General features: G+C 45.2%; 1 protein-coding gene across 1 annotated transcript; it reads left to right on the top strand.

Annotated features, from left to right (window-relative positions):
• Positions 1-976: 976 nt before the first annotated feature.
• On the top strand, positions 977-26354 carry LOC110516592 (voltage-dependent calcium channel gamma-1 subunit-like). The gene is made up of 4 exons (XM_090197159.1): positions 977-1341; positions 19250-19324; positions 21789-21926; positions 22126-26354. The coding sequence occupies exons 1-4, from the start codon at positions 1101-1103 to the stop codon at positions 22365-22367; spliced, it is 696 nt and encodes a 231-aa protein (XP_090053285.1). The 5' UTR covers positions 977-1100; the 3' UTR covers positions 22368-26354.
• Positions 26355-26652: the final 298 nt, after the last annotated feature.

Below are 26652 nucleotides of genomic sequence, written 5' to 3'. Positions count from 1 at the left end.
CCTTTTTTCACTATTTAGTCTGAGGATTCATTCCATTTATATTCCAGTATAGTATAAATGATGGATGTAGTAGCATCTTCAAGCAGCTATACATATAGAATAGCAGACACTTAAAACACAACAACCAAAATAATATGAAACAGCAGAGGAACAAGTGGAGACACCTGTTGCTATACAGTTACATGCCCTTTCAAAGACTTAACCCATTCATCTGCAGAGTGGATGTACGTAATAACAAAGGATGTATATCGCTAGACAGTGGATTAAATACAATCCTTTCAGGATTCCTTCACTGTCAACTATTAAGGTGTAAAGATATATTATCTTTAGTCCTCTGTAGTCCTCTGTTAGATTTAAATATATCCTTCCTTTTCCCGAATTTGGATTGGGTGCAGCAGTCAGGTGGGGCCCCCCGTGTCTCAGGCCCCTCAGTGATTGGTGGAGAAATAGATCAGCTCGTAAAAAAGGAACTCTCCCATGAGCCCCTTAAATGGAGCCAGAGAGCAACAAGACACTTTCTGATAGGTAGAAATGACATGGGAATCTATTAAAAAGAACATGTTCTGAATATTTACATTGGATTTCAAGGGTATCTAGAACAACAATATCTACAGAATGTGTGCAATATTTACTTTGGCTTAGATATGAGTCTTTTCCACCTCTGAATCGTCAATGTCGTATAAAAGCTTAAACCAGGTCGAGCCCTCAACCCGTCTCGTTCGATCGTACCCCATCACAGCACCTAACCCCTGACCCCAAGTAGCTCAGACTGGTCGAAGTTGGTAAATATTTCACATCCTTCTTCACAGCAGTGCTGTATAGACCCGGGCTAAGCACTGTAAACATGTTCCTGAGAGGGAGAGTAGGAATCTAGGGCACTATTATCTGGCCCCTTTTCTTTGAGCAGAAGCAGAGATCTGTGGATGGAGAGAGCTGGAGAGAGAAAGAGAGAGAGAGAGAGAGGAGATATTTCGTGCTTTATTCAGGCTGCTGGAGAAGACTAATTCTTAATACTCCTTTCTAGGAGCTAGACAATCTCACAGGGACCTTTACTATAATACACAACCACACACACACACTTCATACACTCCCTCAGCACCATGTTGGAGGAGAAGAAGACCAAGGTGAAGATCACGTTCTTTATCATCCTGGTGGGCATCTCCTGCATGCTGGCTGCCATGGTGACGGACCACTGGACTGTACTGAGCCCGCCGTTCAACAAGTTCAACGCCACCTGTGAGACGGCCCACTTTGGCCTCTGGAAGCTCTGCATGAAGACCATCTTCATGGTGGAGGAGGACCCTGAGGGCCAGGGCTGTGGCCCCATCAGTCTGCCCGGAGGTAAGGGCTGCTTCTACCCTCCGTCTCTGTTAGGGTCAGGGAGTCTACCCAGAGCTAGGGGTCCTTTACTGTATATCCTCCAGGTGATACGCAGGTTGACGTTTATTGGGATGAATCTTGTCCTGGAGGCAGAACTGAGTGATCTTCACTTGTTTGGCCAGCAAGTCAAAATTGGCTATATATTGTAAAAATGTATGAAAACTATAATGAGCTTTTTTTCCCTTAATTTAAGGTTAGGGTTAGGCATAAGGTTAGCAGTGAGGTTTAGGTTAGGGTTCAGGTTAGGGTTAGGTTTCAAATTGAATTTATGACTTTGTGGGTGTGCCAGCTGGTGACCACCCTGCAGAGCTGCCTCCAGTACATGAGTCATCCCAATAAATGCCAACCTGCAGGTGGTGCAGTGTGATTGTTTCTAACCCTCTGTGTCAGTTCGTGTAAGGCTGTGTCCCAAATGAAACCCTATTCCCTACACAGTGTACTACTTCTGACCAGACACCACATAGGTAATAGGGTGCCATTTGGGACACAGACAGAGATGAATAACTAGCAGAGCAGTAAATGTCTCTTTGCTCTCCTGTCTCTGTGTTAATGTCTGCTTGCCAGGAAGGTGTTTGTTTCTAACCCTGTTTCTTCTGAGGCTAAAAGAACACGGTTAACCCCTTTCTCTGTCTAGTAGTGTCTCCCCAGAGGCAAGGGGCGATTGACCATATCGGTCTCTATTAGTGAGCTACAGTAAGGGTGAGGGGTTACACGGGCTGCAGAAATTCATCTACTGGCTTTCATTCATTATATCATGTTGTTGCAGGTGGGGGTCGTTACCAATATGCGGCCTTCCAATTAGAATTTGGCTCATCAGGGATTAAGGGACTCTCGCCCTGCTTTTCTGTCTGAGCGTACAGTAGACCTGCCACTCACCACTTCCATCTCTGCAGATGTCAGAGGATAGAGAGCTGAGAGTGAGTGGTGTGAGTGTACTGCCCTCTCATATATACACACACACACACACACACACACACACACAGCCCCCCAGAGTTACTATGTGTGCAAGTGTGTGTGTGTGAGACAGAGAGAGAGAGAGGCAGGTTTAACTATGTGTGTATCACTTGCCCTGGCAATGTAAACATATGTTTCCCATGCCAATAAAGCCCTTAATTGAAATTGAATTGAATAGAGAGAGAGAGAGAGACAGAGACAGAGCGAGAGGGTTTTCTTTGCCATGAAAAAGGAACATAAAATTTGACATACTAATTAGGTTCAGGCTAAAAATACTTGAATCAGTTATAGAATCCATTGCACTTTATAGTTGTGAGGTCTGGGGTCTGCTCACCAACCAAGAATTCACAAAATGGGACAAACACCAAATTGAGACTCTGCATGCAGAATTCTGCAAAAATATCCTCTGTGTACAACATAAAATACCAAATAGTGTATGCAGAGCGGAATTAGGCCGATACCTGCTAATTATCAAAATCCAGAAAATAACTGTTCAATTCTACACCCACCTAAAAGGAAGCGATTCCCAAACCTTCCATAACAAAGCCATCACCTACAGAGAAATTAACCTGGAGAAGAGACCCCTAAGCAAGCTGGTTCTGAGGCTCAGTTCAAAAACACAAACAGACCACACAGAGCCCCAGGACAGCAACACAATTAGACCCAACCAAATCATGAGAAAACAAAAAGATAATTATTTGACACATTGGAAAGTATTAACAAAAAAACTGCCGAAGGCAGACCTGGCTCTCAAGAGAAGACAGGCTATGTGCACACTGCCCACAAAATGAGGTGGAAACTGAGCTGCACTTCCTATCTTCCTGCCAAATGTATGACTTTTTTAGAGATACATATTTCCCTCAGATCACACAGACCAATAAAGAATTAGAAAACAAATCCAATTTTGAACAACTTCTATATCTATTGGGTGAAACTGTCTCTCCCTTCCTTCAGGCTCAATTGACTCGCTAGTCCAACTGAGGTGTGTGAATTGACTCGCTAGTCCAACCGAGGTGTGTGAATTGACTCACTAGTCCAACCGGGGTGTGTGAATCTCGCTAGTCCTATCAAGGTGTGTGAATTGACTCGCTAGTTCTATCGAGGTGTGTGAATTGACTCGCTAGTCCAACCGAGGTGTGTGAATTGACTCGCTAGTCCAACCCGAGGTGTGTGAATTGACTCGCTAGTCCAACCGCAGTGTGTGAATTGACTCGCTAGTCCAACCGAGGTGTGTGAATTGACTCGCTAGTCCTATCGGGGTGTGTGAATTGACTTTCTAGTCCAACCGGGGTGTGTGAATCTCGCTAGTCCTATAAAGGTGTGTGAATTGACTCACTAGTCCAACCGAGGTGTGTGAATTGACTCGCTAGTCCTATCGAGGTGTGTGAATTGACTCGCTAGTCCAACCGAGGTGTGTGAATTGACTCGCTAGTCCTATCGAGGTGTGTGAATTGACTCGCTAGTCACACCGAGGTGTGTGAATTGACTCGCTAGTCCAACCGCGGTGTGTGAATTGACTCGCTAGTCCAACCGAGGTGTGTGAATTGACTCGCTAGTCCAACTGAGGTGTGTGAATTGACTCGCTAGTCCAACTGAGGTGTGTGAATTGACTCGCTAGTCCAACCGAGGTGTGTGAATTGACTCACTAGTCCAACCGGGGTGTGTGAATTGACTCGCTAGTCCAACCGGGGTGTGTGAATTGACTCACTAGTCCAACCGAGGTGTGTGAATTGACTCACTAGTCCAACCGAGGTGTGTGAATTGACTCGCTAGTCCTATCGAGGTGTGTGAATTGACTCGCTAGTCCAACCGGGGTGTGTGAATCTCGCTAGTCCTATCAAGGTGTGTGAATTGACTCACTAGTCCAACCGAGGTGTGTGAATTGACTCGCTAGTCCAACCGAGGTGTGTGAATTGACTCGCTAGTCCAACCGAGGTGTGTGAATTGACTCGCTAGTCCTATCGAGGTGTGTGAATTGACTCGCTAGTCCAACCGAGGTGTGTGAATTGACTCGCTAGTCCAACTGAGGTGTGTGAATTGACTCGCTAGTCCAACCGAGGTGTGTGAATTGACTCACTAGTCCAACCGGGGTGTGTGAATCTCGCTAGTCCTATCAAGGTGTGTGAATTGACACACTAGTCCAACCGAGGTGTGTGAATTGACTCGCTAGTCCTATCGAGGTGTGTGAATTGTCTCGCTAGTCCAACCGAGGTGTGTGAATTGACTCGCTAGTCCAACCGCGGTGTGTGAATTGACTCGCTAGTCCAACCGAGGTGTGTGAATTGACTCGCTAGTCCTATCGGGGTGTGTGAATTGATTCACTAGTCCAACCGGGGTGTGTGAATCTCGCTAGTCCTATAAAGGTGTGTGAATTGACTCACTAGTCCAACCAAGGTGTGTGAATTGACTCGCTAGTCCTATCGAGGTGTGTGAATTGACTCGCTAGTCCAACCGGGGTGTGTGAATCTCGCTAGTCCTATCAAGGTGTGTGAATTGACTCACTAGTCCAACCAAGGTGTGTGAATTGACTCGCTAGTCCTATCGAGGTGTGTGAATTGACTCGCTAGTCCAACCGAGGTGTGTGAATTGACTCGCTAGTCCTATCGAGGTGTGTGAATTGACTCGCTAGTCACACCGAGGTGTGTGAATTGACTCGCTAGTCCAACCGCGGTGTGTGAATTGACTCGCTAGTCCAACCGAGGTGTGTGAATTGACTCGCTAGTCCTATCGGGGTGTGTGAATTGACTCACTAGTCCAACCGGGGTGTGTGAATCTCGCTAGTCCTATCAAGGTGTGTGAATTGACTCACTAATCCAACCGAGGTGTGTGAATTGACTCGCTAGTCCTATCGAGGTGTGTGAATTGACTCACTAGTCCAACCGAGGTGTGTGAATTGACTCGCTAGTCCTATCGAGGTGTGAGAATTGACTCGCTAGTCACACCAAGGTGTGTGAATTGACTCGCTAGTCCAGCCGCGGTGTGTGAATTGACTCGCTAGTCCAACCGAGGTGTGTGAATTGACTCACTAGTCCTATCGGGGTGTGTGAATTGACTCACTAGTCCAACCGGGGTGTGTGAATCTCGATAGTCCTATCAAGGTGTGTGAATTGACTCACTAGTCCAACCGAGGTGTGTGAATTGACTCGCTAGTCCTATCGAGGTGTGTGAATTGACTCGCTAGTCACACCGAGGTGTGTGAATTGACTCGCTAGTCCAACTGCGGTGTGTGAATTGACTCGCTAGTCCAACCGAGGTGTGTGAATTGACTCGCTAGTCCTATCGGGGTGTGTGAATTGACTCACTAGTCCAACCGGGGTGTGTGAATCTCGCTAGTCCTATAAAGGTGTGTGAATTGACTCACTAGTCCAACCGAGGTGTGTGAATTGACTCGCTAGTCCTATCGAGGTGTGTGAATTGACTCGCTAGTCCTATCGGGGTGTGTGAATTGACTCACTAGTCCAACCGGGGTGTGTGAATCTCGCTAGTCCTATAAAGGTGTGTGAATTGACTCACTAGTCTTATCGGGGTGTGTGAATTGACTCACTAGTCCAACCGGGGTGTGTGAATCTTGCTAGTCCTACTGATGTGTGTAAATTGACACGCTAGTCCAACATAGGTGTGTGAATTGACTCGCTAAACTGGATGTGCGAGATGTACTACATTCAGTCGTTCACACTTGGAAGAAAGTCAGTGGGAACTGTCTAAATACAGGTGTGGAAGCCATGAGGATGTGGAAGACAGGCAGTGGGAACTGTCTAAATACAGGTGTGGAGTGGGAACTGTCTAAATACAGCTGTGGAGTGGGAACTGTCTAAATGCAGGTGTGGAATACATGGGGATCTAGAAGACAGGCAGTGGGAACTGTCTAAATACATCCGTGGAAGACATGGGGATGTGCTACTATGTAAATAATTCAAGGTTACAGATATGGATGTGATAATACGTTTATTTTTAAGTGCAAGTATAAAGATCACATTGGCTTTGAATAATTACAACATTGTCAGTGTTGGAAGTGACTATTCCACTATGTCCAGGCCAGTTTTCACTCAATACTGCCTGTGAATGGGTGTTTGATTAGATGGCCACATGGTCTTGTTCAAGGAGGAAATTCACTGGGACAATTGCTGTCATTCAATGCATTGCTGCATACCATTCAACCACAATCTGTGGTATTGTGGATCCAGTTGTGTTTGGTGGTTATAGACTTCACTACAGACAGATGTAGGATCAGATTCTGACCTATTTTGTCACAGCAAAAATAATCCTGCAGCAACAGGAATTGAACATTTAGTCCATAATGTTTTGATCAGTGGTTAAGCTATTAGATAAGATTAATTTAATAGTCACATGTACAGGGTTACAGATGTATTACAGGGGACAGTGACATTCAGGTAGCTGACTAGTGGTGGCTATTCAGCAGCCTGATGGTCTGGGGTTAGAAGCTATTGGCCAGTGTGTTGCGTGTGATACAGCCCGGCAGTAGGCTCTCGATGGTGCTCCTGTAGAAGACAGCAAGCGCCCTTGGAGACAGGCCACATTTCTCCTGTTAGATTCTGTTAGATTAGGGGCTGTTAGTGACCCAGAGGAAAGTAAGGAATAATGGGATTTATCCAGGTTTCCTGCCACACAGTCACCTGATGTTATGTGTTAGCTGCTCATTAAGACACACTGTTGGGGCAGGGGGTTGGACAGGGGTTGGGTGTGAGGCAGAATACATCAACACAGCGCAGCGCCAGCAAAGAATATTACATTGTGTGAAAAACACCACAGGATCATACACGCCTAAATGTCTACCCGTGGTGGGAGTCAGGGTGTCTCACCTTAATAACATGCTTTGCATTCCAAACCGATTGGAGCTGATCACCGTGTGTCATGCGCTCCCGGTCATTTCCGTTCACTCCTGTTCGCTGTACACTTTTGTCATTTACCGCCGTAATTACAAGGCATTTGTCTTCCGCAACAAGATGCCTTGATGACATTTGAAAACGGCCTTCCCTATAAATGACGCATGACTTCTTGACTGGTTTTAAATCAAACAAACACTTTAATGAACACCACCATCACGTCAGCCAGGAAATAACACTAGGGGCATATTGTTGGAGTGATGGATGGTTTCATGTGTGTGTCTTTGTCTGTGTGTCTCTCTCTCTCTCGCTCTCTGTGTGTGTGTGTGTGTGTGTTTCTCTGTGTGGTGTGTGTGTGTGTGTGCGTGTTGGGAGGAATGTAAGTGGCTCACAGACAGATAGACAGTATATAGTAGGCAGTTGAATTACCTGTTCATTTGGAAGGAAGGGACCAGATGGTTATTGGCTTAACTCTCAGGAGGGTAGTATTTTTGGAGTCCCTGAGCAAGGCAATTAGTTCAGGATGAGACACAGCTGGATAAATGGAGATGGGTGCAAATTGTAGTTTCTCAACCCCGGTGTTCTGGAACTGTAGTGTTTCTCAACCTCTGTGTTCTATAACTGTAGTGTTTCTCAACCTCTGTGTTCTATAACTGTAGTGTTTCTCAACCTCTGTGTTCTGGAACTGTAGTGTTTCTCAACACCAGTGTTCTGGAACTGTAGTGTTTCTCAACGTCTGTGTTCTATAACTGCAGTGTTTCTCAACCTCTGTGTTCTATAACTGTAGTGTTTCTCAACCTCTGGGTTCTATAACTGTAGTGTTTCTCAACCTCTGTGTTCTATAACTGTAGTGTTTCTCAACCTCTGTGTTCTGGAACTGTAGTGTTTCTCAACCTCTGTGTTCTGGAACTGTAGTGTTTCTCAACCTCGGGGTTCTATAACTGTAGTGTTTCTCAACCTCTGTGTTCTGGAACTGTAGTGTTTCTCAACCTCGGGGTTCTATAACTGTAGTGTTTCTCAACCTCTGTGTTCTATAACTGTAGTGTTTCTCAACCTCGGGGTTCTATAACTGTAGTGTTTCTCAACCTCTGTGTTCTATAACTGTAGTGTTTCTCAACCTCTGTGTTCTATAACTGTAGTGTTTCTCAACCTCGGGGTTCTATAACTGCAGTGTTTCTCAACCTCGGGGTTCTATAACTGTAGTGTTTCTCAACCTCTGTGTTCTATAACTGTAGTGTTTCTCAACCTCTGTGTTCTATAACTGTAGTGTTTCTCAACCTCTGTGTTCTATAACTGTAGTGTTTCTCAACCTCTGTGTTCTATAACTGTAGTGTTTCTCAACCTCTGTGTTCTATAACTGTAGTGTTTCTCAACCTCTGTGTTCTATAACTGTAGTGTTTCTCAACCTCGGGGTTCTATAACTGTAGTGTTTCTCAACCTCTGTGTTCTATAACTGTAGTGTTTCTCAACCTCTGTGTTCTATAACTGTAGTGTTTCTCAACCTCGGGGTTCTATAACTGTAGTGTTTCTCAACCTCTGTGTTCTATAACTGTAGTGTTTCTCAACCTCGGGGTTCTATAACTGTAGTGTTTCTCAACCTCTGTGTTCTATAACTGTAGTGTTTCTCAACCTCGGGGTTCTATAACTGCAGTGTTTCTCAACCTCTGTGTTCTATAACTGTAGTGTTTCTCAACCTCTGTGTTCTATAACTGTAGTGTTTCTCAACCTCTGTGTTCTATAACTGTAGTGTTTCTCAACCTCTGTGTTCTATAACTGTAGTGTTTCTCAACCTCTGTGTTCTATAACTGTAGTGTTTCTCAACCTCTGTGTTCTATAACTGTAGTGTTTCTCAACCCTGGTGTTCTATAACTGTAGTGTTTCTCAACCTCTGTGTTCTATAACTGTAGTGTTTCTCAACCTCTGTGTTCTATAACTGTAGTGTTTCTCAACCTCTGTGTTCTATAACTGTAGTGTTTCTCAACCTCTTTGTTCTGGATTTGTAATGTTTCTCAACCTCAGTGTTCTGGATTTGTCATGTTTCTCAACCCTGGTGTTCTATAACTGTAGTGTTTCTCAACCTCTTTGTTCTGGATTTGTAATGTTTCTCAACCTCAGTGTTCTGGATTTGTCATGTTTCTCAACCCTGGTGTTCTATAACTGTAGTGTTTCTCAACCTCTTTGTTCTGGATTTGTAATGTTTCTCAACCTCAGTGTTCTGGATTTGTCATGTTTCTCAACCCTGGTGTTCTATAACTGTAGTGTTTCTCAACCTCTTTGTTCTGGATTTGTAATGTTTCTCAACCTCAGTGTTCTGGATTTGTCATGTTTCTCAACCCTGGTGTTCTATAACTGTAGTGTTTCTCAACCTCTTTGTTCTGGATTTGTAATGTTTCTCAACCTCAGTGTTCTGGATTTGTCATGTTTCTCAACCCTGGTGTTCTATAACTGTAGTGTTTCTCAACCTCTTTGTTCTGGATTTGTAATGTTTCTCAACCTCAGTGTTCTGGATTTGTCATGTTTCTCAACCCTGGTGTTCTATAACTGTAGTGTTTCTCAACCTCTTTGTTCTGGATTTGTAATGTTTCTCAACCTCAGTGTTCTGGATTTGTCATGTTTCTCAACCCTGGTGTTCTATAACTGTAGTGTTTCTCAACCTCTTTGTTCTGGATTTGTAATGTTTCTCAACCTCAGTGTTCTGGATTTGTCATGTTTCTCAACCCTGGTGTTCTATAACTGTAGTGTTTCTCAACCTCTTTGTTCTGGATTTGTAATGTTTCTCAACCTCAGTGTTCTGGATTTGTCATGTTTCTCAACCCTGGTGTTCTATAACTGTAGTGTTTCTCAACCTCTTTGTTCCTCCCTCCATCCCCGTACCTTTCTCCCCACCAGTTCCCTCCCTCCCTCCCCGTACCTTTCTCCCTACCAGTTCCCTCCCTCCCTCCCCGTACCTTTCTTCCTACCAGTTCGCTCCCTCCCTGTACCTACCTGTTTCCTCCCTCCCTCCCTCCCTCCATCCCTCCCTCCCTCCATCCCTCCCTCCCCGTACCTTTCTCCCTACCAGTTCCCTCCCTCCATCCCTACCTCCCTCCCCGTCCCTCCCTGCACCTTTCTCCCTACCAGTTCCCTCCCTCCCTCCCTTCCCGTACCTTTCTCCCTACCAGTTCCCTCCCTCCCTCCCTGTACCTTTCTCCCTACCAGTTCCCTCCCTCCCTCCCTCCATCCCTTCCTCCCTCCCCGTACCTTACTCCCTACCAGTTCCCTCCCTCCCGTACCTGTCTCCCTACCAGTTCCCTCCCTCCCTCCCTCCCCGTACCTTTCTCCCTACCAGTTCCCTCCCCCCCTCCCTCCCCATACCTTTCTCCCTACCAGTTCACTCCCTCCCTCATCCTCAGCCTTCCAAAAGGTAAGCCTTCCCCCAGACAGTCAGGCAAGACAGACCCTCCCTGCCTCCAGTTCCTCGTCCCCCTCCCCCTCCACCCCACGTGCCATGAGACAGTGGGCCCCAATTTCACACCAGTTTCTCAGCCTGCTCAGTCGAGGGTGAGTGAGGGCTAAAGTGGTGAGTTTCTTTAAATGCCCAGATGTAGCTTTGAGCAAACACGTTAGCACTTAAACACGTAATCCGTTTTTCCGCTTTGTGTTTGCTTGTCCTGGTTCTTGGCACGGAGCCTAGACTAGCTGACAGCAGGGGGTTGTGTGTGTGCATGTGTGTGTGTGAGCAACATACTGTAGCATTCAGTAAACAACCTGGCAGGTGTGTGGATTCAGTGGTGGTGATTTTGGTGGTGGTGGTAATGGTGACGGTGTGGGTGATGGTGGTGGTGGTGATAGTGACGGTGGTGGTGAAGGTGGTGATAAAGTAAGATAGTAACAGGACAACTGTATTAATGGGACTTGTTTTTATTTTGAACTAAACCATAGATTGTAACTTTGTTCTCTGAGGAGGGTCATGCCATTAAAATTACACACACACACGCACGCACGTGCACAGACACACACACCCCTGAGTACCATCCTAGGCCGTTGCGACCCAGTTATGAATGCTTGCTGCGGGTCAACCTTTTTAAAAGCACCCCGATTCACATTGACCCAGAATCTAATGGTTATTCTGCACCTGGACTTAAAAATAACCATTTTCCCCTCACCATTCCCTCGCATACAGCCACTGTTCTCCTGCTGACAATGCCATCTCCCCTTAAGCACTGCTACCAGAAGGAAGCCATTTCCAGGGGTTAAATTGAGGGCAGAAAGGTAGTGGACTTCTTTCCACTTTGATTGGAAAGAGTAGAAAACACAAGTAAACCTCCTGTTAAAAGTCCATTCATTTTGAAGACCATTACCTCATGTCTAGGACACCACATCCATTGTCGAGAGAGGCAGAGGGAAAGGAAGAGGATGCAGTATGAGTGAAGAGGATGTAGTATGAGCTAAGAGGGTAAAGGATGAGTGAAGAGGAGGAAGGGTGTGTGAAGAGGATGAAGGAAGAAGATGGATGAGGAGGAGAGGAAAGAAAGAAGAAGGAAGGATGCGGGAAGGAGGGGGGAAGAGGGAGATGAAGAGGAATATCGGGAGGATAGGAGAGGGAGAAGAAGGATTATATATTTTAAATCTTTATTTAACTAGGCAAGTCAGTTAAGAACAAATTCTTATTTACAATGACGGCCTACCCCGGCCAAACCTGGACGATGCTGGGCCAATTGTGTGCCGCCCTATGGGACTCCCAATCACGGCCGGTTATGATACAGCCTGGAGAAGGGTGTAGAGGAAAGATGAATAGGGAGGATAGAGAAAGAAGAGGATGAGGTCTAATGGAGGAATGAAAACCGAAACTGACAGGCGAGACCACCTCCTAATTGCCTACCTCACTGGAATGAAGTTCCCTTATTAACCACAAGGTCAATGATACGGCCCCAAAATATTATCCCCAGAATCTCACATATCAGCAGCATGTGAGTCTTCACAGCCTATGTACAGTATATGTGTTGAGTGCTGTTGTATTGGCAAAGAGTATCTCTCTCAGTGGTTGGCAACACAAAGCAACGGTGCCTCTAGAGCAGGGCTATTCATCACTTACCTTACAAGAACCGGAGCCTACTGGTTTTCTGTTCTACCTGATAAGTAATTGCACACACCTGGTTTACCAGGTGTAAATCAGTCCCTGATTGGAGAGCAACAATAAAAAAACACAGCGGAACTGGCTTCCAGGTTCAGAGGTGAGTTTGAGGGCTCTATAGCCTGATGAAACTGCCTTTCTTTACCTTCTCTACTTTAAACAGTTGTGTATGTTTAGTCATTCTCCTAGTTCCAGTCCCAGGAGAGGTATACATTTAGCCTGATCCCATACCTGTTTGTGCTCCTGTACCACAGTGGCCACAATTGTTGGCTTTACAGCACCAACAGGTCTGAGACCAGGATAACATTCAGCTGTGTGTACAGTATGATATCTATCTGGGTTAAAGAGACAACGTTCAGCTGCTTGTAAAATATGATATCAGCTGGATTAAAGAGACAACATTTAGCTGCTTGTACAATATGATATCTAGCTGGGTTAAAGAGGCAACATTTAGCTGTCTGTACAATATGATATCTAGCTGGGTTAAAGAGACAACATTCAGCTGCTTGTACAATATGATATCTAGCTGGATTAAAGAGACAACATTCAGCTGCTTGTACAATATGATATCTAGCTGGGTTAAAGAGACAACATTCAGCTGCTTGTACAATATGATATCTAGCTGGTTAAAGAGACAACATTCAGCTGCTTGTACAATATGATATCTAGCTGGGTTAAAGAGACAACATTCAGCTGCTTGTACAATATGATATCTAGCTGGTTAAAGAGACAACATTCAGCTGCTTGTACAATATGATATCTAGCTGGGTTAAAGAGACAACATTCAGCTGCTTGTACAATATGATATCTAGCTGGATTAAAGTGATACATGCAGTCTCCTGGATAGAAGCAGTGGTTCTGCCAAGATACAGCAAGATAAAGCAGAACCACAGTATATCCTCAGTTTAAGTGTCAGACCTAGTATATCTTACTACAAGTCTTCTCTTCCGGCCTGCATTGACACAGGCACATATACAGTACAATCACCTCTCTGATGGAAATAGGCTAGCCAAATGGAGCTGATATTCAGGCATGAAAGCTTGGGCATGCTCTAACCTCAGCATCCTCTCCACTGCCCCCTCCCCTTCCTGTCCCATTCGAAGGGCCTTTACTTGAAAATACACACCAGCAAAAAAACAGAGCAGCCTGTTGCTAAGCTACGTCTTTAGTTATTTTCCATCCTGGGGAACAAACAAGAGAGCAGAGGATAGGGGAAAGAGGTAGAGGGGAAGAGGAGGGAAGAAGAGTAGAGGGGATAGAGGAAGAGGGGTCTCCTTGGACTATACATGCAAACCGCTCCATCACTGTGTCCAGGGAAACAGACCATACCTCTCCATCACTCTGTCCAGGGAGATAGAAAACAGACCATACCTCTCCATCACTCTGTCCATGGAAACAGACCATACCTCTCCATGACTCTGTGCATGGAAACAGACCATACCTCTCCATCACTCAGTCCAGGGAGATAGGAAACAGACCATACCTCTCCATCACTCAGCCCATGAGATAGGAAACAGACCATACCTCTCCATCACTCTGTCCATGGAAACAGACCATACCTCTCCATCACTCTGTCCATGGAAACAGACCATACCTCTCCATCACTCAGTCCAGGGAGATAGGAAACAGACCATACCTCTCCATCACTCAGCCCATGAGATAGGAAACAGACCATACCTCTCCATCACTCTGTCCATGGAAACAGACCATACCTCTCCATCACTGTCCAGTGAGATAGGAAACAGACCATACCTCTCCATCACTCTGTCCAGGGAGATAGGAAACAGACCATACCTCTCCATCACTCTGTCCAGGGAGATAGGAAACAGACCATACCTCTCCATCACTCTGTCCAGGGAGATAGGAAACATACCATACCTCTCCATCACTCTGTCCAGGGAGATAGGAAACAGACCATACCTCTCCATCCCTCTGTCCAGGGAGATAGGAAACAGACCATACCTCTCCATCACTCTGTACAGGGAGATAGGAAACAGACCATACCTCTCCATCACTCTGTCCAGGGAAACAGACCATACCTCTCCATCACTCAGTCCAGGGAGATAGGAAACAGACCATACCTCCCCATCACTCTGTCCAGGGAGATAGGAAACAGACCATACCTCTCCATCACTCAGTCCAGGGAGATAGGAAACAGACCATACCTCTCCATCACTCTGTCCAGGGAGATAGGAAACAGACCATACCTCTCCATCACTCTGTCCATGGAAAAAGACCATACCTCTCCATCACTCTGTGTAGGGAGATAGGAAACAGACCATACCTCTCTGTTACTCTGTGCAGGGAGATAGGAAACAGACCATACCTCTCCATCACTCTGTCCAGGGAGATAGGAAACAGACCATACCTCTCCATCACTCTGTCCAGGGAGATAGGAAACAGACCATACCTCTCCATGAATCTGTCCAGGGAGATAGGAAACAGACCATACCTCTCCACCACTCTGTCCATGGAAACAGACCATACCTCTCCATCACTGTCCAGTGAGATAGGAAACAGACCATACCTCTCTGTTACTCTGTGCAGGGAGATAGGAAACAGACCATACCTCTCCATCACTCAGTCCAGGGAGATAGGAAACAGACCATACCTCTCTGTTACTCTGTGCAGGGAGATAGGAAACAGACCATACCTATCTGTTACTCTGTCCAGGGAGATAGGAAACAGACCATACCTCTCCATCACTCAGTCCAGGGAGATAGGAAACAGACCATACCTCTCCATCACTCTGTGCAGGGAGATAGGAAACAGACCATACCTCTCCATCACTCAGTCCAGGGAGATAGGAAACATACCATACCTCTCCATCACTGTACAGGGAGATAGAAAACAGACCATACCTCTCCATCACTCTGTCCAGGGAGATAGGAAACAGACCATACCTCTCCATGACTCTGTACATGGAAACAGACCATACCTCTCCATCACTCTGTCCAGGGAGATAGGAAACAGACCATACCTCTCCATCACTCAGTCCAGTGAGATAGGAAACAGACCATACCTCTCCATCACTCTGTCCAGGGAGATAGGAAACAGACCATACCTCTCCATCACTTTGTCCAGGGAGATAGGAAACAGACCATACCTCTCCATCACTCTGTCCATGGAAACAGACCATACCTCTCCATCACTGTCCAGTGAGATAGGAAACAGACCATACCTCTCCATCACTGTCCAGGGAGATAGGAAACAGACCATACCTCTCCATGACTCTGTGCAGGGAGATTGGAAACAGACCATACCTCTCCATCACTCTGTCCAGGGAGATAGGAAACAGACCATACCTCTCTGTTACTCTGTGCAGGGAGATAGGAAACAGACCATACATCTCTGTTACTCTGTGCAGGGAGATAGGAAACAGACCATACCTCTCCATCACTCAGTCCAGGGAGATAGGAAACAGACCATACCTCTCCATCACTCAGTCCAGTGAGATAGGAAACAGACCATACCTCTCCATCACTCAGTCCAGGGAGATAGGAAACAGACCATACCTCTCCATCACTCTGTGCAGGGAGATAGGAAACAGACCATACCTCTCCATCACTCAGTCCAGGGAGATAGGAAACAGACCATAACTCTCCATCACTCAGTCCAGGGAGATAGGAAACAGACCATACCTCTCCATCACTCTGTGCAGGGAGATAGGAAACAGACCATACCTCTCCATCACTCAGTCCAGGGAGATAGGAAACAGACCATACCTCTCCATCACTCAGTCCAGGTAGATAGGAAACAGACCATACCTCTCCATCACTCTGTGCAGGGAGATAGGAAACAGACCATACCTCTCCATCACTCTGTCCAGGGAGATAGGAAACAGACCATACCTCTCCATCACTCAGTCCAGGGAGATAGGAAACAGACCATACCTCTCCATCACTCTGTCCAGGGAGATAGGAAACAGACCATACCTCTCCATCACTCTGTCCAGGGAGATAGGAAACAGACCATACCTCTCCATCACTCTGTCCAGGGAGATAGGAAACAGACCATACCTCTCCATCACTCTGTCCAGGGAGATAGGAAACAGACCATACCTCTCTGTTACTCTGTGCAGGGAGATAGGAAACAGACCATACCTCTCTGTTACTCTGTGCAGGGAGATAGGAAACAGACCATACCTCTCTGTTACTCTGTGCAGGGAGATAGGAAACAGACCATACCTCTCTGTTACTCTGTGCAGGGAGATAGGAAACAGACCATACCTCTCTGTTACTCTGTGCAGGGAGATAGGAAACAGACCATACCTCTCTGTTACTCTGTGCAGGGAGATAGGAAACAGACCATACCTCTCTGTTACTCTGTGCAGGGAGATAGGAAACAGACCATACCTCTCTGTTACTCTGTGCAGGGAGATAGGAAACAGACCATACCTCTCTGTTACTCTGTGCAGGGAGATAGGAAACAGACCATACCTCTCTGTTACTCTGTGCAGGGAGATAGGAAACAGACCATACCTCTCTGTTACTCTGTGCAGGGAGATAGGAAACAGACCATACCTCTCCATCACTCTGTCCAGGGAGATAGGAAACAGACCATACCTCTCCATCACTCTGTGCAGGGAGATAGGAAACAGACCATACCTCTCTGTTACTCTGTGCAGGGAGATAGGAAACAGACCATACCTCTCTGTTACTCTGTGCAGGGAGATAGGAAACAGACCATACCTCTCTGTTACTCTGTGCAGGGAGATAGGAAACAGACCATACCTCTCTGTTACTCTGTGCAGGGAGATAGGAAACAGACCATACCTCTCTGTTACTCTGTGCAGGGAGATAGGAAACAGACCATACCTCTCTGTTACTCTGTGCAGGGAGATAGGAAACAGACCATACCTCTCTGTTACTCTGTGCAGGGAGATAGGAAACAGACCATACCTCTCTGTTACTCTGTGCAGGGAGATAGGAAACAGACCATACCTCTCTGTTACTCTGTGCAGGGAGATAGGAAACAGACCATACCTCTCCATCACTCTGTCCAGGGAGATAGGAAACAGACCATACCTCTCCATCACTCTGTGCAGGGAGATAGGAAACAGACCATACCTCTCCATCACTCTGTCCAGGGAGATAGGAAACAGACCATACCTCTCTGTTACTCTGTGCAGGGAGATAGGAAACAGACCATACCTCTCTGTTACTCTGTGCAGGGAGATAGGAAACAGACCATACCTCTCTGTTACTCTGTGCAGGGAGATAGGAAACAGACCATACCTCTCTGTTACTCTGTGCAGGGAGATAGGAAACAGACCATACCTCTCTGTTACTCTGTGCAGGGAGATAGGAAACAGACCATACCTCTCTGTTACTCTGTGCAGGGAGATAGGAAACAGACCATACCTCTCCATCACTCTGTCCATGGAAACAGACCATACCTCTCCATCACTCTGTCCAAGGAGTTAGGAAACAGACCATACCTCTCTGTTACTCTGTGCAGGGAGATAGGAAACAGACCATACCTCTCTGTTACTCTGTGCAGGGAGATAGGAAACAGACCATACCTCTCTGTTACTCTGTGCAGGGAGATAGGAAACAGACCATACCTCTCTGTTACTCTGTGCAGGGAGATAGGAAACAGACCATACCTCTCCATCACTGTGCCGAGAATTTTCTTAGATTAAGAGAATTTAGACATATTTAATCAGAGTGATTCAAATCTAAGATTATACATGGTTGTTTCTCTGGAGCAAAACATGAGAATGACAAAGTAATCAAGTAATCAAAGTAACATGAGTATGACAAAATAATCAAAAAATGTTGGCTATGCAAATTAGAGGTGATAAAGAAGAGATCTCAAATTGGATTTAAATTTTCTATGGGTTTAATAAAAATAATTATTTATTTAATTTTCAGAAAATAATCTCAGTGCATAAAAATCAAAACAGAAAACAACACATTTAAATTGAGATAGTAGAGATGGAGATTGAATGTCTATATTTGGTTTGTGATGAAAGGCTGTGAGTTGAGGCAGTTTGGATTGGAAATGCAGTGTACCTTCAGGGGAGGGGACATCGATGGTCCAGCCAGAGAGAAACAAAGACAATCTGACAAACAGACCTGTAGCGCTTCATCAGAGCACCACATCTGCTTCTCCGACGGTCAGGTCCTCCATAGGACCTGCTCCTCTGTAGGTACTGGTCCTCCACAGGACCCGCTCCTCTGTAGGTACTGGTCCTCCATAGGACCCGCTCCTCTGTAGGTACTGGTCTTACATTGCCAAACATATAGCACCCACCTTGGGTGATGCCACGGCTGCTGAAAAGCGCACGAAAGCCACCACATCTTGGCAGCAGTTAAACTTTTACTGCAGTGGGCTAAATCAGGGCCACACAGAGTGTTTCTTGGTAATCTTAAATAAATCTACTTTGAAACAAAAGTAAAAACCTCACACACATGGTTATGGACTTAAAAAACGTTTGACACAGAAACACGGGATTTTAGGCAAAGTTTTTGAAGTAATGTTTATTAATGATGAAATGATCCAAACTATTCTGCCATCTCTGGACACAGCATGCTGTACCTGTTGTTATTCTTCCTGACAGATGAAACCATAAAGCCATGGCTGCATTATTTAAATCCAAACAGCCAGCTAGCTATAAGCCAAAAATATAGACTTTTCATCCCAATTCTTCAACTCTGAGAGTCAAGACCACGAGATGTATGTGATCAACCCCCAGAGGAGTCAAACCCCCCAAATGGATTTTAATAATGACACAAAAAACACAAAAAATTAAAAAATGAATTACAACATTTACAGAGCTCTCTGCCTAGAAGACCTCACGGTGCGACGGCAACCACGGAAGTGGTCTTTAAAAAAATAAAATGGCTGCCAGGCTCATTGGTAGTGCTGGAGCATTGGGAGGCTGATTACAACCCAGAGCCACCATGCACCTGCACCCACTTCAATAAATGTTTTCATCTCTTTCCCTCCGCAGCCAAGAACTGCTCCTACTTCAAACACTTCACTAAGGAAGAAGAGGCCAAAAGGTTCCAAGCCAAAACTCAGAAAGGTGAGTTCTCTCTCCTTCGTTACAGGCTTCCGGTGAATGAGCCACAGTGCAACATTTTTTAAAATACATTCGGTCAGATTCACCACTGTGGCGATTTTAAGCAATTTACAACTTTAGTTTTGAGTTGTAAATTGAGTAATACATGAGTACAATTCCCTCAAATATGGTGCATTTCCTTAAATATCAGAACTGTTAATCCTTGTTTTCAAGCAATGAGGGGCCTATGCTGTTGAGGGGGAGGCATGGTGAATAGGAATGAGATGTATACTATGTGTCTATGGGACTGCTCATTGGGCTCTCAGCATGACAATAAAACACATTCAGTCAAAACACAGACATGAATGGTACCCTCTGTGATTGGCGAACCCTTTCTCTCTCCCTTTCCCTTTCTCACACACACACACACACACACACACACACACACACACACACACACACACACACACACACACACACACACACACACACACACACACACACACACACACGCCTGCTATTAGTTATTATCCCCGCGTCAGGGGAAAAAACAAGATCTTTCCGCATCTCACATTGCTCTCCTCAAAACAGATGCTATTCTAGGAGACTACTGCAGACCCCTTACAAATATACATTGTTGTGTGCAGAGTATGCTATAAGCATGACAACACTCATTAAGACAGACAGGTAGAAACCTAGCATGGCTAGCCATCAGCAGGATTTACTGGTTGAAGGTGAAGTAACTTTTGAGTGTAATGGAGTTGACTGGTGACATTAGTACAGGAGCTAGAATCCAGTTCTAATGAAACATGTTTTAACTATGTGTGTCCTTATTGTAATGAACACGATGGGAGACAGAGAGCTGGTTTCAAGCGCAGGGCACAGCAGGTGTTTATTGTGAAGGACCACAGGAGGAGGCAGGTAGCTGGGTCCAGGGGCAGGCAGGTCATACACAGGGGGTCCAAAAGGCAACAGTACTGTCAGGGAAAAGGCTAGTAACGTAGTCCGGGAGATCAGGCAGTAGGTTGATAACAGGAAATCTGACAGGCTAAAGTACAGGCAGTGAATAGGCAAAAGGCTCCGTTAGTGAGGCAGGCAACACTATCATACACAGGAGGAGTACATTACGGGGAAACCAGAGCGTCATATAACAAACAATACCTCACAATGATTGGGTGCAAATAACTGAACTAAATAGTGTGTGATAATGACATACAGGTGTGTGAGCAGATGATCAGAATTCAGGTGATTGGGATCTGGAGAGTGAGCTGCGTTCAGGGGATCTATGTGTTTGAGAGTGTGAGCTGGAAAGTGGGCTGGAGAATGAGTTGCATTCAGGGGATCTATGTGTTTGAGAGTGTGAGTTGGAAGCAGACGTTACACTTATTGGTTGAAATCAGGATTCTGCACTGCTTTTAACGGAGGAAAGGTTGCTTCCGTCCCCTCTCATCCCTGCTTGCGTGAATTTAGTTGAAAACGTCACTTTGCCCTGTGGACCTATTGGCTGTGCCTATGTCCCAAATGTCTCTTTACGGACTCTAGTCAAAAGTAGTGCACTACTGTATATAAGGAAGAGGGTGCCATTTGGGACGCATCCATAAGAATCCCTAGCAGGTCGGTATCACAGGCCGAGGCAGCCCACCGTAACGTCTGAGGTTATGCATGTAGACACAGATTGTATGTCTCCCTCTGTGTCTCTCCACAGCCAAGCCATGACAAAAGTAGCTACTTGAGTGGAACGATAACGCTTATTTCACGCTCCATGCTCTCCTGCTACTTACGACGGGAAAGTGAGCCCTGGCTTATCGTAATCTGTACAAGGGCCTGGAGGATTGGAGGGGGGTTAGAGAGGATGAGTCACCTGGAGACAAGTCTTCTTTCTTCATCACTCCTCTCCTAGAAGCAGTGCTAATAGACGGTTTTAGTGTATTGTAGCATGGTTAAACCAGACTGAATGCTGAGCTCAGTGAAACAGTGGGGATCACACCATTCAGTCTGCTGGTTCAAGCAGGCTAACTATATAGTCAGTGATGGTTAACGAAGACACTGTTCAAGAGGGCTCTCTGCTGTATTCTCTTCATGCTGATTAAGGTTAATTGGAGGGGGGATGGGTTAGTGGGAGTTCCAATGCCTTAGAATGGGAGATGGATTACAGTAAGAACTGAATGATTTTTGGTTGGTTATCAAGATGGAAAGAAACAGATTGAGGGCCCCAGATCCTCCGGAATGCTTGACTTGAGGATCCTTCTTTCTAGCATAACAATACACAACATTACAATACAAAACCTCAAAGTTGACTCATTAGCACTGTCATAAACAATGTTAAACTGGCCATGGCCATGTAAGGCACACCGTAGCAAAACGTTTTGCAACAGAAAAATGGGAATATGTGTTCTTTTTGGACAAGTTGAGGTAGTATCTCCCCATTCCAGAACATTTTCTCTCCACTGAAAAAAATCCAGGTTCTCTCTCTCTCTCTCACTCTCAGAGTACAACCTCTCAGCAGCGGCCATTGCTGTGTTCAGCCTGGCCTTCATGACCCTGGGGTCGCTGTGTGTCGTGTGCTCCTTCGGGAAGGGGAGGGACTACCTGCTGAGGCCTGCTGGGATGTTCTTTGCCTTCGCAGGTCAGACACATCTACTTTGACTGAGATTTCACGTCATACATCAGGCATGACTACAAAGAACATTGTACATGTTTCTGCCTGTCCATCCAGGTTCATCAGTTATTTGTTCATTTGTTCGTTAGTTTGTCCTTTCTGTCTCTCCATCCGTCCGTCCGTCTGCCCATCCATCCATCCTCACCTGTAACCCTTCTCCCTCTAGGTCTCTGCATCATCATCTCTGTTGAGGTGATGCGGAACTCCACCAAGCGGATGATTGACAGCGAGGAGACCGTCTGGGAACAGTACTACTACTCCTGGTCGTTTGAATGTGCCTGCACCTCCTTCGTCCTCCTGGTCTTCAGTGGTCTCAGCCTGTTGATCCTCTCCATGCCCCAGATGCCACGCAACCCCTGGGAGACCTGTATGGACGCAGAGCCAGACTCCATGGAGCCTTTAGACTAGTAGTAGTAGATCAGATTAGACCTGCCCAGATCAACCCCTGGGAGACCTGTATGGACGCAGAGCCAGACTCCATGGAGCCCTTAGACTAGTAGTAGTAGATCAGATTAGACCTGCCCAGATCAACCCCTGGGAGACCTGTATGGACACAGAGCCAGAGTCCATGGAGCCCTTAGACTAGTAGTAGACTCCATTAGAACAGACCAGACTAGTCTAGACCAGGGGAATCTTCAACAAAGGCTGCTAAAACCATACATGTTTTTATAGAATCCAACTGAAGATAAACTAAATTGAGGCTGGTGGTGGGGGCAACAGAGTTAAGGATACAGATGAATGAGAGTGGGGCACCCCGCCTAAGTAATAGTAGAAGGGGAAACACTGCACTACACTGCTTGGTTTTAAGTGTACAGATAAAGATGTAAGGCAGGATCTCTGAGCAGTCCTTGAGGGCCACAGATTTTCCTTTCTTTGGTCCTTAACTGATACATTTCTGTCATTGATTGCAGAGAGTGTCCGCTCTCCTGGTCCATATCATCCGTTACTAAGCAACAGACACTGTGGCACTTGAGGACTGCCCTGATTTAGGGTGCGTTAGTAAATTCACCATGGCAACTTACTTCAAAATTCAGAACACTCTGGTTGGAGAGTGCCAGAGCGCAGAATCATTTATGAATTTACGAACTGCCTAAACTCAGTTGTTATGACAGATTTAAGTAAACATCGGCTAAAAAACTGAATTAAATTGTTGCCAGTAACACAGTTACAGTCACTAACCCTCTTGATAACATGAAAACACTCTAGCACTAATAGCAGCTCTGCAAGGGTGAGTAACATGTTCAGAGTGAAGTGTTCTCTCATTTGTGTCTGGAAGTAGCTAGCAAGCAAGCTAAGCAAGTTTAGCCAGTTGGCTTAAAGCTTGAAGGCCGTAAAGTCAGAATGCTCAGATCAACCCTAGACCTCGGCCAGAGTGTCCAGTGTGCACTCTGAACGCTCCGAGATCGAAACACTCTGAAGTTATGAACGGACAATCTGACAACACTCTGAATTTACAAACACTCAAAGCACACTCCGAGTGCACTCTGACACTCTAAAGTTAATTTACGAACGCACCTATAATGTACAGTATTAAAATGTGGCTTTTGCTATAAAATGACCACAGAGACAGAAAGAGCTAAAGAACATGGCAACATAGTGAGCTGCTACTCTGTGTAATTTAATATAGTTTGAGCTGTCTTGTACACGTCTAATATACATTTCCGCTCTAGCGTTCTACATTTTTGTAATGAAATAAGTTAATGCTTTAATGAACGTTGCATTGTAAATGTTCACCCCTCCAGGCAGCTACAAACAATGTGTATTTATTTAACATGTATCAATGGATTAAACCATATTGAAGCTCCAGTGCAATGCCAGTACACATATCTACTGTATTAGTTAGGGAGCTACACTGCTGCTTGTTGTTTACAGAGGAAACCTAGAATGTACAGCGTGTATACAGTACTTGTATGTTTTAAACATGGGCCTATGAAGATGATAGATATGTTGTTTTGTGTTCAATAGTAGCTTCATCAAACAATCCATTCCAATCTAGCTTGAACACAAAACATTCAAGCTCACCACAGTGATTATTTGACAGATACATTGTCTTCACTGAATGGCAATATCTCCCATTGTGTACCTCTCCTCATATTGTATTCTCTCTCGCTCTCTCTCCCTCTCCCTCTCTACTGTCTAATTATCTATCTATCCCCCCTCTCTTCCCATCTGTTTCACTTAAAGTTCCAAAGCAAAAGATGAAGTGTGAGAATGTTTCAAGGGTGTTGTGATAAATTCCTTTCTTTCTATTGACACAGGACAGTTGTTGCATAATGAATTATCTTCAAAGTATTATAGCCAGCTGAACAAGTTAAATTGTAGTGATTTTCAGTCAACAAGCGACAGGCATGTTCTGTTTTTGGGGAACACTGATGTATAGGTACTGATATCAATAGCTACAAAGCAGTAATGTTCTGTGCTGACAGATTCAAGTACATCTAAACACAAACACCCCTTGTTCTCACCCATCTAAGCACCGAACCCATTGTTTTGTGCTAGGTTCTCTGACAGGTACAGTATAATATATATTTTCTACAAGGCCTAACCATTGCTGTTTTGCTGTGAGCACATAGTCATAGAGTTATTAAAGAGGCAATCTGGAGTTCAAACAACAACAAAGGAACACCCTGCCACTGATTTGGTAAACAGCTAAGGGATGAGACTCGAGATACAATATGTGACTATTCTCAATGTGTAGACAGATGTAACGGTCTGAGTGTAGTGGGTGAGGAGTCAGGCGCAGGAAGCAGAGAGTTCAGGGAAGTGCTATTTTAATGCACAGAGAAAACGGCGAACATAAGCCAACCCTCATGAAAACACAGGGCGTAAACGAGCAAACAAATGCCCCAAACAAGGGGACTTAAACTGTCCAGGAAAACCCCACAAAATGGGAAAACACACAACCCATAGATGTGCACCCACGTACACCAAACCGACGGCACAATAATTAATCCCGCACAAGGAACCATGCGGGCCGGCTGACTAATAAAGCCTTACTACTAACTACCTAACTCAAAACAGGTGCACTCAATAAACACATAAGGAGGGGGAGGAAATAATCAGTGGCAGCTAGTAAGGCTGGCGACGACGACCGCCAAGCGCCACCCGAACGGGAAGGGGAGTGTCCTTCGGTCGGAGTCGTGACAACAGAGCTATGGATGCAAGGACTGGCCATCCTTTAGATCAATGATAGTTTTAACCATGTTTTGAGGATATACAGTGTTTGTTTACAATTACATTGTGGAGTAAAAAAAAGCTTATATTTTGGGTTCTGATGTAGCGTCATGCTAATCATGGTATGACAGTTGAACCAAACTAATGAGGCATTTCAATGGGAATTAATCAAAATAATAACAGATGTCGCTATGGCAGATTGCCCCTTTAAGCAGAGATATATTTGACATATATAGACCTTTTATTCCCTTCTCTCAGCCAGAAACCCCACAGCTTCATCTCTAACCCACCATGACACACTTTCCCTTCTATTTCATTCAGAAAGCTGTTCTAAATTGAGAGACAAATGTTTTCTAAATGCTCCATAGACAAGGCGTCTTGGAGGTCATGGCTTCTGTGAGAAGAAGCCGCAATGGATGCAGAACACTGATCGACATCCCAAATGGCACCCTATTCCCTATATAGTGCACTACGTTTGTCCAGAGCCCAATTGGTGCCATTTGGGAAACAGCACACTGAGCTCACAAATCATTTCTAGCTCTGCTCCCCTCAGAGCCAATGTTCACCGGCAGACAGACAGCCAGCTTAAAGTAGTAGGCTGTGTCTCTGTCTGCCTGCAGTGGACCCTGGCAGCAGAACACACCGCTCTACTTTTAACCCTCTAGCTGCTGTAGCACCCTATTCCCTTTATAGTGCATTCAATTTGACCAGGGTCCATGGCCAAAAGTAGTCCACTATATAGGGAATAGAGTGCAATTTGGTACGCAGCCTCAGTCTGCAGTGAACCCAGGCAGCAGCACGCATGTCTCTGTACCTTTACAACTAAAAGGGTTCTTTGTTTGTCCCCACAGATAACACTTTTTGGTTCAAGGTAGAACCCTTTGGAGTGAAAGAGGTTTTACTAAGAACTTGTCAGTGGTGAAAATGTTCCACATAGAACCTTAGTGGAAAGATATTAGTGGAAGGGTTCTACTTGGAACCAAAAATAGTTATTTTCAAAGAGTTCTCCTATGGGGACAACGGATTAACCTTTTCTGGTTCTAGGTAGCACCTAATTTTCTTAAAGTGTACCCTGTCAGCCTCCAACACATCATCCCTGTCATACACACAAGTGTTTGGTTTTTCTAAAAGAATGATAAAACCAAGCTTCAGTTCTTCAGGTGTTTATGATCAAACTCCCCCACTTGATTACAACTTAATAAAATAGAGCTTTATAAATTATTAGTGTCATGTGGATTTATTGATGAATGATTAATGTACTCATGAACACCACAGCACAAATGCATTAAATACACAGAACCACGTAATCACTTAATTTGTATTTTCCCATGGATAGAGAGTACGTACCCGTTCCCCATCACAACAGAGTACGTACCTGTTCTCCATCACAACAGAGAGTACGTACCCGTTCCCCATCACAACAGAGAGTACGTACCCGTTCCCCATCACAACAGAGAGTACGTACCTTTTCCCCATCACAACAGAGAGTACGTACCCGTTCCCCATCACAACAGAGTAC

This window comes from Oncorhynchus mykiss, chromosome 13 (genome assembly GCF_057628025.1).
Source record: "Oncorhynchus mykiss isolate SJ-2025 chromosome 13, ASM5762802v1, whole genome shotgun sequence".
NCBI lineage: Eukaryota > Metazoa > Chordata > Actinopteri > Salmoniformes > Salmonidae > Oncorhynchus > Oncorhynchus mykiss.
This window is presented reverse-complemented; position numbering and strand designations above follow the sequence as displayed.